The sequence below is a fragment of the Coregonus lavaretus genome (genome assembly GCF_964263955.1).
Source record: "Coregonus lavaretus genome assembly, chromosome: 3".
Taxonomy (NCBI): Eukaryota; Metazoa; Chordata; class Actinopteri; order Salmoniformes; family Salmonidae; genus Coregonus; species Coregonus lavaretus.
Genome location: NC_139990.1, coordinates 54870060 through 54888140, shown reverse-complemented (window position 1 = coordinate 54888140; position 18081 = coordinate 54870060). Strand labels below are relative to the sequence as shown.

Sequence of the window (18081 nt, the reverse complement as noted above, 5' to 3'; positions counted from 1 at the left end):
TTGCATATTTCCCATCATCCTTTTCTGCAGCTGAAGTTTTGATATATAATATGATATTTTTCCTCATATTTAGCTTATTCAAATGTTTTGATGTTCATTTTGAAACTGAACAATGTTGTACTATTAATTACACATTACGCATTACACATTTTATTGAAATGTAAATGTATTACTGTAATGTGATCAACTAAAGTGTGAAATGCCAATGGTGCAGAGTTCTCAAAGTTATTACTTGTAAATAAGTTGCTCAAGCCACAACTTTCTGTAAATAGCATGTTAATGGAAAACTCTCTAACATAATCCAGGTAAAGGAGGGCATTCCCCAGGGCAGATTTCTATGCCACTTACTTTTCTCAATATTTACTAATGACCTACACTGAGTAAAGCATGTGTGTCTATGTATGCTGATGACTCAATATTATGCAAATCAGCTACCCCTGCAAGTGAAATCACTGCAACACTTAACAAAGAGCTGCAGTCAGTTTTAGAATGGGTGGCAAGTAATAAGATAGTTATAAGTATTTCAAAAACTGAAAGCCTTGTATTTGGGACAAACCATTCACTAAATCCTAAACCTCAACTAAATCTTGTAAATAATATTGTGGAATTTATTTTATTAAATTTTTATTAATTGCCTCATTGGACTTGGAAGCAGGAGGTTGTGAGAATAAAGAGTCAGAAAATCTATACAGTAATTCATATACTTTTAATCTTTTTAATTTGCAGAATTCATCTTGTTCATCAATTAGGCATAGCAAATACAATAACACCGTACACATCCAGTGACATATTTCATTTAAAATATATTTCTGCCAGGTTAAAAATGGGATTCAATAGCCTTTTTTACATTATTCAGAATGTTAGCAACATGTGAAAGCTAGCAATGCCAATGATTTGAAGCAATGTACAACACTTGTTTAGATTGGCAAATGCCTCGCCAAACATCCATGCCTCACTGACTCATAGGACCTTGAGGAGAGAAGAGGACAGGTGTGGGTGTGTGTAGGGGTTATGGGATGGATGTAGGTGTGGGTGTGGGTTGTTGTGGGTGTATTTTTTTGCGAGAGCTGTCCCTAAAATGAAATGACTATAGTGCATTCCACAGGTGGCTAGTGGAGGTGGAGAGGTTGAGTTAACCCTACACAATGTGAAGCGTCTAGTGAAAGGGGCTATTCAATAACATCCATTATTAACACACACAACAGGTGAATAGTGGAGACTGGAGCTGGGGAGTGGGGAGATGGGCTGGGGGTGTACAATGACAGGGAGGCTCCAGTTACGATGAAACTAGTAAACAGTACGCGGCCATGGCCAGGAGAGGAGAGGAGAGGAGGTGAAAGCATGGTGCCTCTCAGTGGAACAGGGCGACAGAGACCATGGATGTCACCAGGAGCAGGAGGCTCAGTCCGATGCCCTGGGCACTGTTACACAGGTTGCCCTCGCAGCACTTCATGTCCACGCCCATGGCGGGCCCCAGAGCTCCTGACACTTCTCCCATACAGATTATCTTGGAGGCACATCCCTTCATTGTCATCTTCTCGCCACCCACGTTCACTAGCAACACACAAAAGACAATGTTACTGATATTCACAAGACTCAATGCTTCGCAAGTCCAGTCAACTCCTGATAAGTGCACATTGGATAAAACTTTCAGCCCATTCTCTTATGGAATACTCCAGGAGGTGCTGATTCTGTAGGTACCAGATTACATTTGGACCTGGCGAAATGTGAAGCTATACTGTCCACTAGGGGCAATGTGAGCACCTATTACCATCTAGTAGGGTTGCTAGGTTGTTGTGATGGGGGATAGGGCGTTTAAGCCGCAGTCTCTGGCTCAGACGGTCGCGTGTTCAATCCCAGTGCTAGGCACTTGATTTTTGTTTTTTTGTTTTAAGCCTTTCCCAAACCTTAACCCTTAACTTAACCACTCTGAATTAATGCCTAAACTTAAGTTTAACCCTCCCTTAGCCCTAACCTTAACCATTGGGAATGAATGCCTAAACTTACATGTTAGTTTCACTTTTAAGGAGTTTGACTGACAGCCAAGATACATCACCACATGGCGTAATTAAAACGTTGGGCCATGGAGTAATTATGTTGCTGCAGTTATGCCACAGATTGGAGGTTTATTTGGAGATTGGGAAACTTTTCATTGCAGTGCAGGACACATTCAATTAAAATACTCTACATTCAGTTATTACTTGCTCGGGGTAACTGCATGCTATCAGAGGCCAGGACTATATAAACACACAGAATATCAATAATTCCTCAGAGTAAGCATATTATCATACATATGAGATGTGCAGACTCTGCAACGTGGTCTCAGAGCATTTCGTATTATTCTGTACGTAAATTCTGGGAACTCCATTTAGTATGATATGTTACATTTCGTATTGTATGTATTAATTTGTGGATGTCCATAATCCATTTCGTATGATAAGTTACGAATTACAATTCATATGATATGTTACAAATTGCAAAACGTACGATAAGTTACGAATTAATCATGGCAAGGTGACTAGGAATATGGCAGAATATAAACAGTGTAGTTATTCACTCCGCAAGGCAATCAAACAAGCAAAACATCAGTATAGAGACAAAGTGGAGTTGCAATTCAACGGCTCAGACACGAGACGTACAGTGGGGAGAACAACTATTTGATACACTGCCGATTTTGCAGGTTTTCCTACTTACAAAGCATGTAGAGGTCTGTAATTTTTATCATAGGTACACTTCAACTGTAAATTAAAAATCATACAATGTGATTTTCTGGATTTTTGTTTTAGATTCCGTCTCTCACAGTTGAAGTGTACCTATGATAAAAATGACAGACCTCTACATGCTTTGTAAGTAGGAAAACCTGCAAAATCGGCAGTGTATCAAATACTTGTTCTCCCCATTGTATGTGGCAAGGTCTACAGACAAACACAGACTACTAAAGGAAAACCAGCCACGTCGCTGAGACCGACGTCTTGCTTCCGGACAAGCTAAACACCTTCTTCGCCCGCTTTGAGAATAACACAGTTCCACCGATGTGGCCCGCTACCAAGGACTGTGGGCTCTCCTTCTCTGTGGCCAACATGAGTAAAACATTGAAACGTGTTAACCCTCGCAAAGCTGCCGGCCCAGATGGCATCCTTAGCCATGTCCTCAGAGCATGCATGGACCAGCTGGCTGGTGTGTTTACGGACATATTCAATCTCTCCCTATCCCAGTCTGCTGTCCACACATGCTTCAAGATGGCCACCATTGTTCCTGTACCCAAGAAAGCAAAGGTAACTGAACTAAACGACTATCGCCCCGTTGCACTCACCTCTGTCATCATGGAGTGCTTTGAGAGACTAGTCAAGGATCGTATCACCTCTACCTTACCTGTCACCCTAGACCCACTTCAATTTGCTTACCGCCCCAACAGATCCACAGACGATGCAATCTCCATCACTCTGCACACTGCCCTATCCAATCTGGACAAGAGGAATACCTATGTAAGAATGCTGTTCACTGACTATAGCTCAGCATTCAACACCATAGTACCCTCCAAGCTCATCATTAAGCTTGAGGTCCTGGGTCTGAAACCCGCCCTGTGCAACTGGGTCCTGGACTTCCTGACGGGTCTCCCCCAGGTGGTGAAGGTAGGAAACAACATCTCCACTTCGCTGATCCTCAACACTGGGGCCCCACAAGGGTGCATGCTCAGCCCACTCCTGTACTCCCTGTTCACCCATGACTGTGTGGCCAAGCACGCCTCCAACTCAATCATCAAGTTTGCAGACGACACAACAGTAGTAGGCTTGATTACCAACAATGACGAGACAGCCTACTGGGAGTGTGGTGCCAGGAAAACAACCTCTCACTCAATGTCAACAAAACAAAGGAGATGATCGTGGACTTCAGGAAACAGTAGAGGGTGCACCCCCCTATCCACATCGACGGGACCGCAGTGTAAAAAGTGGAAAGCTTCAAGTTCCTTGGCATACACATCACTGACAAACTGAAATGGACCACCCACACAGACAGTGTGGTGAAGATGGCGTAACAGAGCCTCTTCAACCTCAGGAGGCTAAAGAAATTTGGCTTGGTACCTAAAACCCTCACAAACTTTTACAGATGCACAATTGAGAGCATCCTGTCGGGCTGTATCACCGCCTGGTACGGCAACTGCACCACCCCTAACCGCAAGGCTCTCCAGAGGGTGGTGCGGTCTGCACAACACAATACCGGGGGCAAACTACCCGCCCTCCAGGACACCTACAGCACCCGATATCACAGGAATGCCAAAAAGATCATCAAGGACATCAACCACCTGAGCAACTGCCTGTTCACCCCGCTATCATCCAGAAGGCGAGGTCAGTACAGGTGCATCAAAGCTGGGACCGAGAGACTGAAAAACAGCTTCTATCTTAAGGCCATCAGACTCTTAAACAGCCATCACTAGCACACTAGCTGCTGCCTATGGACATTGACTAGAAATCACTGGCCACTTTAAGAAATGGAATGCTAGCCACTTTAATAATGTTTACAAATCTTGCATTACTCATCTCATATGTATAAACTGTATTCTATACTATTATACTGTATCTTAGTCACTTTAATAATGTTTACAAATCTTGCATAACTGATCTCATATTTATATACTGTATTCTAAACTATTCTACTGTATCTTAGTCCATGCCGCTCTGACATCGCTCGTCCATATATGTATATATTCTTAATTAATTCCTTACTTAGATTTGTGTGTATTGGGTATATGTTGTGAAATTGTTAGATATTACTTGTTAGATATTACTGCACTGTCGGATCTAGAAGCACAAGCATTTCACTTCACCCACAATAACATCTGCTAAACATGTGTATGTGACCAATACAATTTGATTTGATTTAAATTCCAAAATATTTGTTGCTAACATTAGCTATGTGGCTAGATGGTTAACACTAACGTTAGCTAGCAGTAAGGGTTAGTGTTAGCAGTTAGGGTTAAGGTTAGGAGTTAGGGCAAGGGTTATCTAAAAAGTTAGGGGAAGGGATCTAAAATGCTAAAGTTGTATGAGTTACAAACATGCAACCTTTGGGTTGCTAGACATTAGCATTATATGCCCACCCATCCACCCTGACCAACCACCCTCCTTACGTTTTTGCCTTAATTAACCTTCTATCTGATGTAACTAAACCAAACATAACATATCATACTAATTTGAGTGTCCCGGATTTACGTTTACTATGTTATGTCTAGTCTATGATACCAGTCTTAGAGACTAAAGAAATAGGCTTTAGGAATGTAAAGAATGTACAGGTAACGGTGCGCGATTAATCTGACACACTACCTGTTGTTGAGATGCAGCGGTCCTCGTCTCCCAAGCAGCTCAGAGCGCTCGTGCAGTCCGTTCCGGTGCAGGTGAAGCACTTCTTGCCATTAGGAGTGGGTTTAGTGGACTCTACAGGATAAGTGATTGCACTTTTCACTCCCACCTCACCACAAACCAAAATCAAAATAGATTCATTCTATTCCTTATAATTGCCTATTTCGAGTATTCCTCTTCCTCTATGTTGAAAACACTTGGCAGCCGTTAAATAATTATGCTAAATAAATCTGTTGGTTGTATTTCAATTTAAGAATTGAGTTAGTCTAATTCATCAACTAAAACTTTCCTCATAGAACTATCAATTAAAAATATTAATTTCAGTTCAACCTTTCAACATGCTATCAAATCGAATGTTTTAATAGTAGCATTTATTATAAACTAACATAGCCTATACATTCTCATTGAGATAGTTACCAGGGACGCTTTGGGAGTTGCAGAGGTCCGTATTGCAGCATTTGCTGGTGATCGTGGTGCGCGCGATTCCGAAGTTCACTGCTGCACTGAAACACTCAGTTGGCACGGCGCAAGACTTCGCGTTGACATCTAATACTTTTGTATCACCTGGAAATGGAAAGAAGAGGTTGAGTCAAGAAAAAGAAAAAAAAGTTTTAAAACGTAATAAAATGAACCAAAAATATTTGTTTTATCGTTTGGCTAACATTTATGAGCTAAATTAACCTTCCATTAATTTACCCGCATAGGATGTAATCCGCGTGTTTCCACATTGGGTTGGATTAGGACAGTCAATCTGCTTATCCGTGCATGTTCCCGAGACTCCCGGTATGCACTCAAAGCACTTGAGTGAATATGCTGAGAAGGTGAAAAGTTACACCATCCCATTATTAGAAATTCCATTCATAAATTATCAGGGATATAATAGACTAAAACGTGGACAATGTTTTCTTTGGCTGAAATGCATTTGTCATTCAAAAGGTAAATTGAGTTATATATTTATTTATTCTTCATTATAGTTCTAAACTGTGGGCTATAGGCTAAATTGAAATTGCAAAAAAAAAGTATAATAATTGCTGAACTTGATCTTCAAAGCAGAATTAATCCAAATGCAGCCAAAGGTAGCCTAAGTAATACAAAAATGATATGGGCTATAGCCATATTTAGAGATTTTCTTTGTGTACTATTTTGACATTTAAAATAAATTATAATCGAAAAGCATGTTAAACGTAGGCTATGGACTAGATAGTCCTCTTACCTTTGGGAAGAAGCACACTCACGAGGATGGGTACAAAAAGGTACATTTTGACTTGGAGCTGAAGGAGGTGAAATGATATAGGGTGTGTCGAGTTACAGCATTTATCTGTGATCATTTAGAGGTGTGGCATGTTTTGTCTAGAAGCATTCACACACTCACAGAGCTATTGAAATCCACTGAGTTCAATAACTGAGCTTTGAATACAGTGTTCTGTTGCAACACATACCATTTGTAAAATTTTGTTTTCTGTGGTCTTACATCCTGGAATTAAAATTCATTAACTTGTTTCACTGCTCCATGTTCTGCAAAACCTTCACAATTTCAAAATAAAAAATAAATGTCAAATAAATATTATTTTATTTTAGGATAGGCCTCTACCAACTTTGGACACTTTGCGGATCATTGCAGTCAAAAATGTGACAGCCCCATTGTGAATACGATTTTTATTCATTTTTATGTATGCTGTTGTATTTCCTGTAATTAAATCTGTCCTTTGTCATTGGCGATGAGAAAACACTGATTTTATAACAGCAAATGCAAAAATAAAAAGGAGTTAAATCCTAGTCACACTCAGGAGTTTCCACCGTCTTGACTTGGTAAGAAACTGTTTTCTCTCCCAGTGTCAGGTCTCATGCAGACTGAAGCAGGCCTAAGACCTTGCCTTTGCTTCACTCCATACCTGCCCTTTGATCCTGACAAAACTCCTCTGCTCCCTGCCAATGACAGCCATAAGAGGATGCAGCCATCACCATGCTTGGACATTTGGAGGGTTACTCAATTAAATGTTGTGTTGGCTTTGACCCAAATGTAACGCTTTGCATTTTGGCCTTCCTGCAAATAGGATGCATGCTCCTCATGGTTCTATTTAAAGTCATGTCTCAGAACGTTCAGAGAAAGTTAAGAAACAAAGTTATTCTGTTGGAATTTCAGCAGTATAACGTTTTCTGCAGGTTTTCCTCATGGCTCTATTTAAAGTAATGTTTTCAGAACATTAAGAAACCTTTCTATAAAAACCACAAGAAAACATTAGTAACGTTCAAAGAACATTTTAACAATGTTATTGAAAAACATACATTATACATTCCGTTCTCAACGTCAACAACATTCTCTTTATCCTCTATCTTTTGAAGTGTGTTCAGGTGTGATGGCCACGCCCACTAATTGACCACACCTGAATCTCACTGACGCCATGCCACAAATAAAACAAATCTGTTTGCGTGATCAATGTCTGACCAAATTCATTTTCATGTGTCCAATTTTTGCTTGGAGTTCAAAACCATTAACCTAAGCTAGCAGTGTTATTAAAAGTATTATTGAAGCATGTTCACAGAACATTATAATCTCCACCCGGCACAGCCAGAAGGGGACTGGCCACCCCTCAGAGCCTGGTTCCTCTCTAGGTTTCTTCATAGGTTTCTGCCTTTCTAGGGAGTTTTTCCTAGCCACCGTGCTTCTACATCTGCATTGCTTGCTGTTTTGGGTTTTAGGCTGGGTTTCTGTATAGCACTTTGTGACATCTGCAGATGTAAAAAGGGCTTTATAAATACAATTTGATTGATTGATTGATTGATTATTTAATTACTTTCAAATAACCTATAATTGTTGTTCTCAGAATGTTAATAAAACCTCCCATGAAAACTGTACCTCCAGATAATTAATATATTGTTACTCACAACAAGTAAGTTCTCGACATCTCTGCCTCATATTGACCCAGGCAGGCCAAAACGCCATCCCTCCAAAGCAGGCTGAAATTTCAGGCGATCTTTTTAAACAGCTCTTACACAAAATGTTTTACAATTTCACAGTATTATTACAACCTTATAGTGTGGAAATATACAATGCCTTCAGAAAGTTTTTATACCCCTTGACTTATTCACATTTTGCTGTGTTACAGCCTGTATTGAAAATGTATTAAAAAAAAATAATAATCTCACCAATCTACACACAATACCACATAATGTCAAAGTGAAAACATGTTTTTAGACATTTTTGCTAATTTATTGAAAATGAAATACAGAAATATCTAATTTACATAAGTATTCACACCCCTGGGTCAATACTTTGTACAAGCACGTTTGGCATCGATTACAGCTGTGTGTCTTTCTAGGTAAATCTCTAAGCGCTTTCCACACCTGGATTGTACAATATTTGCCCTTTATTATTTTAAAAATTCTTCAAGCTCTGTCAAACTGGTTGTTGATCATTGTTGGACAACCATTTTCAGGTCTTGCCATAGATTTTCAAGTAGATTTAAGTAAAAACTGTAACTCGGCCACTCAGGAACATTCACTGTCTTCTTGGTAAGCAACTCCAGCATAGATTTGGCCTTGTGTTTTAGTTTATTGTCCTGCTGAAAGGTGAATTAATCTCCCGGTGTCTGGTGGAAAGCAGACTGAACCAGGTATTCCTCTAGGATTTTGCCTGTGCTTAGCTCCATTCCGTTTCTTTTTTATCCTGAAAAACTCCCCAGTCCTTAACGATTATAAGCATACCCATAGCATGATGCAGCCACCACTATGCTTGCAAATATGGAGAGTGTTAATCAGTAATGTGTTGAATTGGATTTGCCCCAAACAATACACTTCGTATTCAGAATAATAAGTTAATTGCTTAGCCACATTTTTTTTGCAGTATTACTTTGGTGCCTTGTTGCAAACAGGATGCATGTTTTGGAATATTTTTTATTCTGTACAGGCTTCCTTCTTTTCCCTCTGTCAATTAGGTTAGAATAACTAAAATTTTTTATCCTATCACAGCCATTAAACTGTAACAGTTTTAAAGTCACCATTGGCCTCATGGTGAAATACCTGAGCGGTTTCATTCCTCTCCGGCAACTGAGTTAGGAAGGACGCCTGAATGGTTGTAGTGACTGGGTATATTGATACACCATCCAAAATGTAATTAATAACTTCACCATGCTCAAAAGGATATTCAATGTCTGCTTTTTTTAAAACCCATCTACCAATAGCTGCCCTTCTTTGCGAAGCATTGGAAAACCTCCCTGGTCTCTGTGGTTGAATCTGTGGTTGAAATGCACTGCTCTACTGAGGGACCTTATAGATAATTGTATGTGTGGGGTACAGAGATGAGGTAGTCATTTCAAAATCATGTTAAACACTAGTACTGCACACAGAGTGAGTCCATGCAATTCCTTATGTGACTTGTTAAGCAAATGTTTACACCTGATCTTATTTAGGCTTGCCATTACAAAGGGGTAGAAAACTTATTGACTAAAGACATCTTTAAATGTTTTTATAAAAATTGTTTTAAATGGAAAACCATTATTCCACTTTGACATTATGGGGTATTGTGTGTAGGCCAGTGACAAAAAAAATCTAAATTTAATCAATTTAAAATGTAGGCTGTAACACAACAACATTTGGAAAAGGTCCAGGGGTGTGAATACTTTCTGAAGGCACTGTATATAAAACACAGGAAAATCACGTTTTTGACTGCACTAGGCCTTTAACATACAGTATGTATCTGACTCAGGTTTGTTAGATGCACAACAGTAATCTCTCCACTGTAGTAGCTGATGTGTGATGAGCTCCACCCCCTGCACATGGCATATTCTGCTCCCAAGTGCTTCAATTTGACCTGCACCTGGTTCAATGCGTTCCTCCCGAACGTTAAGCACTTTCTTTCTCTTTCTCTTCATATAGTTTATTGATGGCAGCAGGATGTGCCTATCACTCACATAGACTTCTTGGCATTGTACATGACACATGATTCAATCCCTGCTGACTAACGTGTATTGGTCTTGTATGTGCTTGTATACTTTTCAATACATTCCACTAAAGGTGTGGTCTCCATGTTCCCAAGACTTACAGCTAAAAGTTTTAAACTTGACTCAAATATGTCTGTTCTGACACAAACCTGCCTTCTCTAATTTGGGGAAGATTCCTGCAGTTTCACAATAAACGGCAAGAGTTTTCCCTTCTGTTCTCAATCAAACAAGGATCACTGAGGTTTAGAATACTCTAATAATATTTCTCCCAGAGATGTTATAAGCACTCAGGAAATCTGACCACCCATGTAATCAAATAACAATAAGTTAATTTAAACACTTAACCTAGTTGCTCCTGTACAGTGGCTTGCGAAAGTATTCACCCCCCTTGGCATTTTACCTATTTTGTTGCCTTACAACCTGGAATTAAAATGGATTTTTTGGAGGTTTGTATCATCTGATTTACACAACATGCCTACCACTTTGAAGATGCAAAATATTTTTTATTGTGAAACAAAGAAGAAATAAGACAAAAAAACAGAAAACTTGAGTGTGCATAACTATTCACCCCCCCAAAGTCAATACTTTGTAGAGCCACCTTTTGCCGCAATTACAGCTGCAAGTCTCTTGGGGTATTTCTCTATAAGCTTGGCACATCTAGCCACTGGGATTTTTGCCAAAACTGCTCCAGCTCCTTCAAGTTGGATGGGTTCCAGGGGTGTACAGCAATCTTTAAGTCATACCACAGATTCTCAATTGGAGGCCGTTCCAAGACATTTCAATGTTTCCCCTTAAACCACTTGAGTGTTGCTTTAGCAGTATGCTTAGGGTCATTGTCCTGCTGAAAGGTGAACCTCCGTCCCAGTCTCAAATCTCTGGAAGACTGAAACAGGTTTCCCTCAAGAATTTCCCTGTATTTAGCGCCATCCATCATTCCTTCAATTCTAACCAGTTTCCCAGTCCCTGCCGATGAAAAAAATCCCCACAGCATGATGCTGCCACCACCATGCTTCACTGTGGGGATGGTGTTCTCGGGGTGATGAGAGGTGTTGGGTTTGCACCAGACATAGCGTTTTCCTTGATGGCCAAAAAGCTAAATTTTAGTCTCATCTGACCAGAGTACCTTCTTCCATATGTTTGGGGAGTCTCCCACAAGCCTTTTGGCGAACACCAAACGTGTTTGCTTATTTTTTCTTTGAGCAATGGCTTTTTTTGGGCCACTCTTCCGTAAAGCCCAGCTCTGCGGAGTGTACGGCTTAAAGTGGTCCTTTGGACAGATACTCCAATCTCCGTTGTGCAGCTTTGCAGCTCCTTCAGGGTTCTCTTTGGTCTCTTTGTTGCCTCTCTGATTAATGCCCTCCTTGTCTGGTCCATGAGTTTTGGTGGGTGGCCCTCTCTTGGCAGGTTTGTTGTGGTGCCATATTCTTTCCATTTTTTAATAATGGATTTAATGGTGCTCCGTGGGATGTTCAAAGTTTTGGATATTTTTTTATAACCCAACCCTGATCGGTACTTCTCCACTTTCAGAACAGGTATATACTGAGATCATGTGACACTTAGATTACACACGATCATGTGACACTTGGATTGCACACAGGTGGACTTTATTTAACTAATTATGTGACTTCTGAAGGTAATTGGTTGCACCAGATCTTATTTAGGGGCTTCATAGCAAAGGGGGTGAATACACATGCACGCACCACTTTTCCGTTATTAATTTTTTTGAATTTTTTGAAACAAGTTATTTTTTTCATTTCACTTCCCCAATTTGGACTATTTTGTGTATGTCCATTACATGAAATACAAATAAAAATCCATTTAAATTACAAGTTGTAATGCAACAAAATAGGAAAAATGCCAAGGGGGATGAATACTTTTGCAAGGCACTGTAAGTCCCTCTGTATAAGAGTGTCAGCTAAATGACTCAAATGTAAATGTAATTTGTCCAATAGAACAGAATTTAACAGACTCTTTTGATACAACATTTTTCATGTGATTGCAACAATGTCATTGGAGTGTCTGTGCAAAGCATACACAGAATATGCACACTATTGCATCCTAATGAGTGATGAGGGGACAAAGAAACGGGACAGGAAGCCAAGTAACACAAACGCATACAAGACTTTGCCCTTGAACTGAAGGTTATATGTAAAAGATTTACAAATGATTTACAATTGATTTGGTTGGTTTACTTTCATTTCCTCTGCAAATGAGCCCATAAGTTTCTATTCCTTTCGTTACATTTCCTGACAAAACCTCAAACCGAACCACGTGACAAGCTCTACCTTTGAATTGATAAAGCCTGACCCACTTTCATTTCTTCCATTGTGGGGTCTATAATCCACATCTTTTTAAGGTTCTGTTTCTCTCAGTTATGTTTTGTGTCATGAGCCTGTTTCACAACTTCCCGCAAAAAATAGCGGGCTCTGTCTGTGTTGCACCTATTTGTTATTGTTTGAATCCGGGAAAACAATCTGGATCCCAGTCAGAGGAACACACCTCCTAAAGCCCTGAGAAGAATGTTCCAAGTGTCAGAACATGTGTTATCCTAACAAAACGCTCTGTAAAGGTCTAGTGAAATAAGATGGTAGTGCAGATTGGTGTGAGTTAGGACGAAACCTTCAAACGTCAGCCTGTGCCTGAGGGCGTTTTACAGTTTTTTTTCCTCCTGTAAAAGACAATTTAGGGAAATTGGCTGCTCTGTGGTTGTGTGAGAATTAATGTTTTTTCAAAGCACATTACCCTGGCAGTGCCAACTTCACCCTTTCAACCATTCATAATCATTCCAAGTTCATTAACCTACATTTTATACTACCCTATCATTATTACAGAGTATGTAAGTTGACCAAAAAAGCAGATAGACTAGGGATCTTGTTCTTGAATACAAATTAATGATGAAAGTAAAAACTATTGACTGAACAATACTGTTATGAAGAAGGTTAAAACTAACCACTAAAATGATTGGGGTGTTATGTCCATAGCCGCAGGAAGTAGGGGTGTTGCAGCACCCCCTGAAAAGTCGGAATTAAAAAAATATATTCATATATATATACAGTGGCTTTGCGAAAGTATTCACCCCCCTTGGCATTTTTCCTATTTTGTTGCCTTACAACCTGGAATTGAAATTGATTTGGGGGGGGGGGGTTGTATCATTGGATTTACACAACATGCCTACCACTTTGAAGACACAAAATATTGTTTTTTGTGAAACAAACAAGAAATAAGACAAAAAAACAGAAAACTTGAGCGTGCATAACTACTCACCCCCCATTCTTCAAGGCAAAACTGCTCCAGCTCCTTCAAGTTGGATGGGTTCCTCTGGTGTACAGCAATCTTTAAGTCATACCACAGAATCTCAATTTGATTGAGGTCTGGACTTTGACTAGGCCATTCCAAGACATTTAAATGTTTCCCCTTAAACCACTTTAGCAGTATGCTTATGGTCATTGTCCTTCTGGAAGATGAACCTCCGTCCCAGTCTCAAATCTCTTTAAGACTGAAACAGGTTTCCTCAAGAATTTCACTGTATTTAACGCCATCCATCATTCCTTCAATTCTGACCAGTTTCCCAGTCCCTGCTAATGAAAAACATTCCCACAGCATGATGCTGCCACCACCATGCTTCACTGTGAGGATGGTCTTCTCGAGGTGATTAGAGGTGTTGGGTTTGCGCCAGACATAGCTTTTTCCTTGATGGCCAAAAAGCTCAATTTTAGTCTCATCTGACCAGAGTACCTTCTTCCATATGTTTGGGGAGTCTCCGACATGCCTTTTGGCGAACACCAAACGTGTTTGCTTATTTTTTCTTTGAGCAATGGCTTTTTTCTGGCCACTCTTCCGTAAAGCCCAGCTCTGCGGAGTGTACGGCTTAAAGTGGTCCTATGGACAGATACTCCAATCTCCGTTGTGCAGCTTTGCAGCTCCTTCAGGGTTCTCTTTGATGTCTTTGTTGCCTCTCTGATTAATTCCCTCCTTGTCTGGTCCATGAGTTTTGGTGGGTGGCCCTCTCTTGGCAGGTTTGTTGTGGTGCCATATTCTTTCCATTTTTTAATAATGGATTTAATGGTGCTCCGTGGGATGTTGAAAGTTTCTGATATTTTTATATAACCCAACCCTGATCGGTACTTCTCCACTTTCAGAACAGGTATATACTGAGATCATGTGACACTTAGATTACACACGTGGACTTTATTTAACTAATTATGTGACTTCTGAAGGTAATTGGTTGCACCAAATCTTTTTTAGTGGCTTCATAGCAAAGGGGGTGAATACATATGCACGCACAACTTTTCCGTTATTTATTTTGTCTAATTTTTTGAAACAAGTCATTCTTTTTCATTTCATATCACCAATTTGGACTATTTTGTGTATGTCCATTACATTAAATCCAAATAAAAATCCATTTAAATTACAGGTTGTAATGCAACAAAATAGGAAAAACACCAAGAGGGATGAATATTTTTGCAAGGCACTGTATATATATATATATATATATATATATATACAGTGGGGGAAAAAAGTATTTAGTCAGCCACCAATTGTGCAAGTTCTCCCACTTAAAAAGATTATTGTCATAGTTGACGTGTACCTATGATGAAGATTACAGGCCTCTCTCATCTTTTTAAGTGGGAGAACTTGCACAATTGGTGGCTGACTAAATACTTTTTTAGTCAGCTACCAATTGAACTCATTTGAACTTGTTACCTGTATAAAAGACACCTGTCCACACACTCAATCAAACAGACTCCAACCTCTCCACAATGGCCAAGACCAGAGAGCTGTGTAAGGACATCAGGGATAAAATTGTAGACCTGCACAAGGCTGGGATGGGCTACAGGAAAATAGGCAAGCAGCTTGGTGAGAAGGCAACAACTGTTGGCACAATTATTAGAAAATGGAAGTTCAAGATGACGGTCAATCACCCTCGGTCTGGGGCTCCATGCAAGATCTCACCTCGTGGGGCATCAATGATCATGAGGAAGGTGAGGGATCAGCCCAGAACTACACGGCAGGACCTGGTCAATGACCTGAAGAGAGCTGGGACCACAGTCTCAAAGAAAACCATTAGTAACACACTACGCCGTCATGGATTAAAATCCTGCAGCGCACGCACGGCCCCCCTGCTCAAGCCAGCGCATGTCCAGGCCCATCTGAAGTTTGCCAATGACCATCTGGATGATCCAGAGGAGGAATGGGAGAAGGTCATGTGGTCTGATGAAACAAAAATTTAGCTTTTTGGTCTAAACTCCACTCGCCGTGTTTGGAGAAAGAAGAAGGATGAGTACAACCCCAAGAACACCATCCCAACCGTGAAGCATGGAGGTGGAAACATCATTCTTTGGGGATGCTTTTCTGCAAAGGGGACAGGACGACTGCACCGTATTGAGGGGAGGATGGATGGGTCCATGTATCGCGAGATCTTGGCCAACAACCTCCTTCCCTCAGTAAGAGCATTGAAGATGGGTAGTGGCTGGGTCTTCCAGCATGACAACGACCCGAAACACACAGCCAGGGCAACTAAGGAGTGGCTCCGTAAGAAGCATCTCAAGGTCCTGGAGTGGCCTAGCCAGTCTCCAGACCTGAACCCAATAGAAAATCTTTGGAGGGAGCTGAAAGTCCGTATTGCCCAGTGACAGCCCCGAAACCTGAAGGATCTGGAGAAGGTCTGTATGGAGGAGTGGGCCAAAATCCCTGCTGCAGTGTGTGCAAACCTGGTCAAGACCTACAGGAAACGTATGATCTCTGTAATTGCAAACAAAGGTTTCTGTACCAAATATTAAGTTCTGCTTTTCTGATGTATCAAATACTTATGTCATGCAATAAAATGCAAATTAATTACTTAAAATCATACAATGTGATTTTCTGGATTTTTGTTTTAGATTCCGTCTCTCACAGTTGAAGTGTACCTATGATAAAAATTACAGACCTCTACATGCTTTGTAAGTAGGAAAACCTGCAAAATCGGCAGTGTATCAAATACTTGTTCTCCCCACTGTACATCTTCCCTGACACCCAAATGTACTCGTTACATTTTTACAGGAAAATGGTCCAATTGACACACTTATCAAGAGAACATCCCTGGTTATCCCAACTACCTCTGATGTGGCGGACTCACTAAATACAAATGCTTCGTTTGTAAATTATGTCTGAGTGTTGGAGTGTGCCCCTGGCTATCCGTCAATAAATAAATAAAAATGTAAGTTTGCCGTCTGGTTTGCTTAATATAGGGAATTTGAAATGGTTTATACTTTTACTTTAAGTACATTTGAGCAATTCCATTTACTTTTGATACTTAAGTATATTTAAAACCAAATAGTTTTAGACTTTTTCTCAAGTAGTATTTTACTGGGTGACTTTCACTTTTACTTGAGTCATTTTCTATTAAGGTATGTTTACTTTTTACTCAAGAATGACAATTGAGTACTTTTTCCACCACTGGATATATTACAGAAACCTATATCATACAATTGTAATTAATTCCTAACAATTAGTTATCAATATGTTAGGAAAATATTTTTTTGACCCATGTTTAAAGGGATGTCCAAACTTTTGGCTTTATATCAATCATTTGAAATCCAGAATTTCCACTTTAATGTACACTTTAGATTTGTCCTCTGCATCATTTATAAAGTACAGGTGTTCAAGAAGCAGTAAGTAAATGGTCTCCTTTAACATCAAACAAGGAAGATTAACATGATCAGCTTGTGATGCTCTACTTAGCTTTCAAGATATTATGGCTCTATTTCTGCCCAATGGTTTAATAAATGGATGAGATTGTTGCTATTTTCAACTTGGTTAATGTCAAGCTAGTTTGCATGGTGCTTATTCTGAAATAATTCATTCAGCTGTTTTAATGGTTTGTGTGTAGTTTTGGATTAAGATAAGAACAGAGTTGTTATTGTGTTTTAAACCCACAGAGCCAGTCTCTAATGTGATGATAACTCCCAACAACACAGACTTAGTGGAGTTCAACAGCTCTGTCAGTCTGTCCTGCTCCTCCTCTGGCTCCTCCCCCTTCTCTTACCACTGGCTGAATGGCAGCTCAGATGTCACAGCCAGTGATGGAGTTCAGCTTGGTGATGGGAACAGCACTCTCACCATAGCCAATGTGACTTGATATAACCGGGGGCATTTCATGTGCATAGTGTCAAACCCTGTCAACTTGAACAACCAGATACTAACCTTAAACATCACATGTGAGTCTCTAACTTACATGTCTAACTCTTTTCCATTATCTACATGCTGATTCCATGTAGCGTTTGTTGTCAAGTTGCTGTGGTTGTGAGGATATTTTATATTGGAGCTACATTGTATGTTGTAGCTGGTCAATGCTCTGTCATGCGGTGAAGAAATAGCAAACCCCCCAACATGATCACCTCTTTGATACCATTTAATGGCCTTGTTGAATAGTGTCCATATGATGAGGATGAAAATGTATTGTCAGAATCAAATACAATTTTATTTGTCACATGGTTCTTAAACAACAGCTGTTAAATGCTTACTTTACGGGCCCTTCCAACAATGCAGAGAGAAAGAAAATAGAGAAATAATAGAAAAATAAAACCTGTAATAATAAAAGTAATAATAAATACACAATGAGTAACAATAACTTGGCTATATACCCGGGGTACCAGTACCGAGTCGATGTGCAGGGGTACGAGGTAACTGAGGTAGATACAATGTACTGTATTTACAGAAGTATGTGGACACCCCTTCAAATTAGTGGATTTGGCTATTTCAGCCACACCCGTTGCTGACAGGTATATAAAATCGAGCACACAACA

The 18081-nt window shown here is 39.9% G+C and overlaps 1 protein-coding gene across 1 annotated transcript; it reads right to left on the bottom strand.

Moving 5' to 3' along the window:
- Positions 1-687: 687 nt before the first annotated feature.
- Positions 688-6673, bottom strand: LOC311120128 (uncharacterized protein). The gene is made up of 5 exons (XM_084157815.1): positions 6571-6673; positions 6054-6170; positions 5775-5921; positions 5322-5432; positions 688-1554 (listed from the first exon to the last, which is right to left on the bottom strand). Exons 1-5 carry the CDS (start codon positions 6614-6616, stop codon positions 1352-1354), a joined length of 624 nt encoding a protein of 207 aa, XP_084013941.1. The 5' UTR covers positions 6617-6673; the 3' UTR covers positions 688-1351.
- Positions 6674-18081: the final 11408 nt, after the last annotated feature.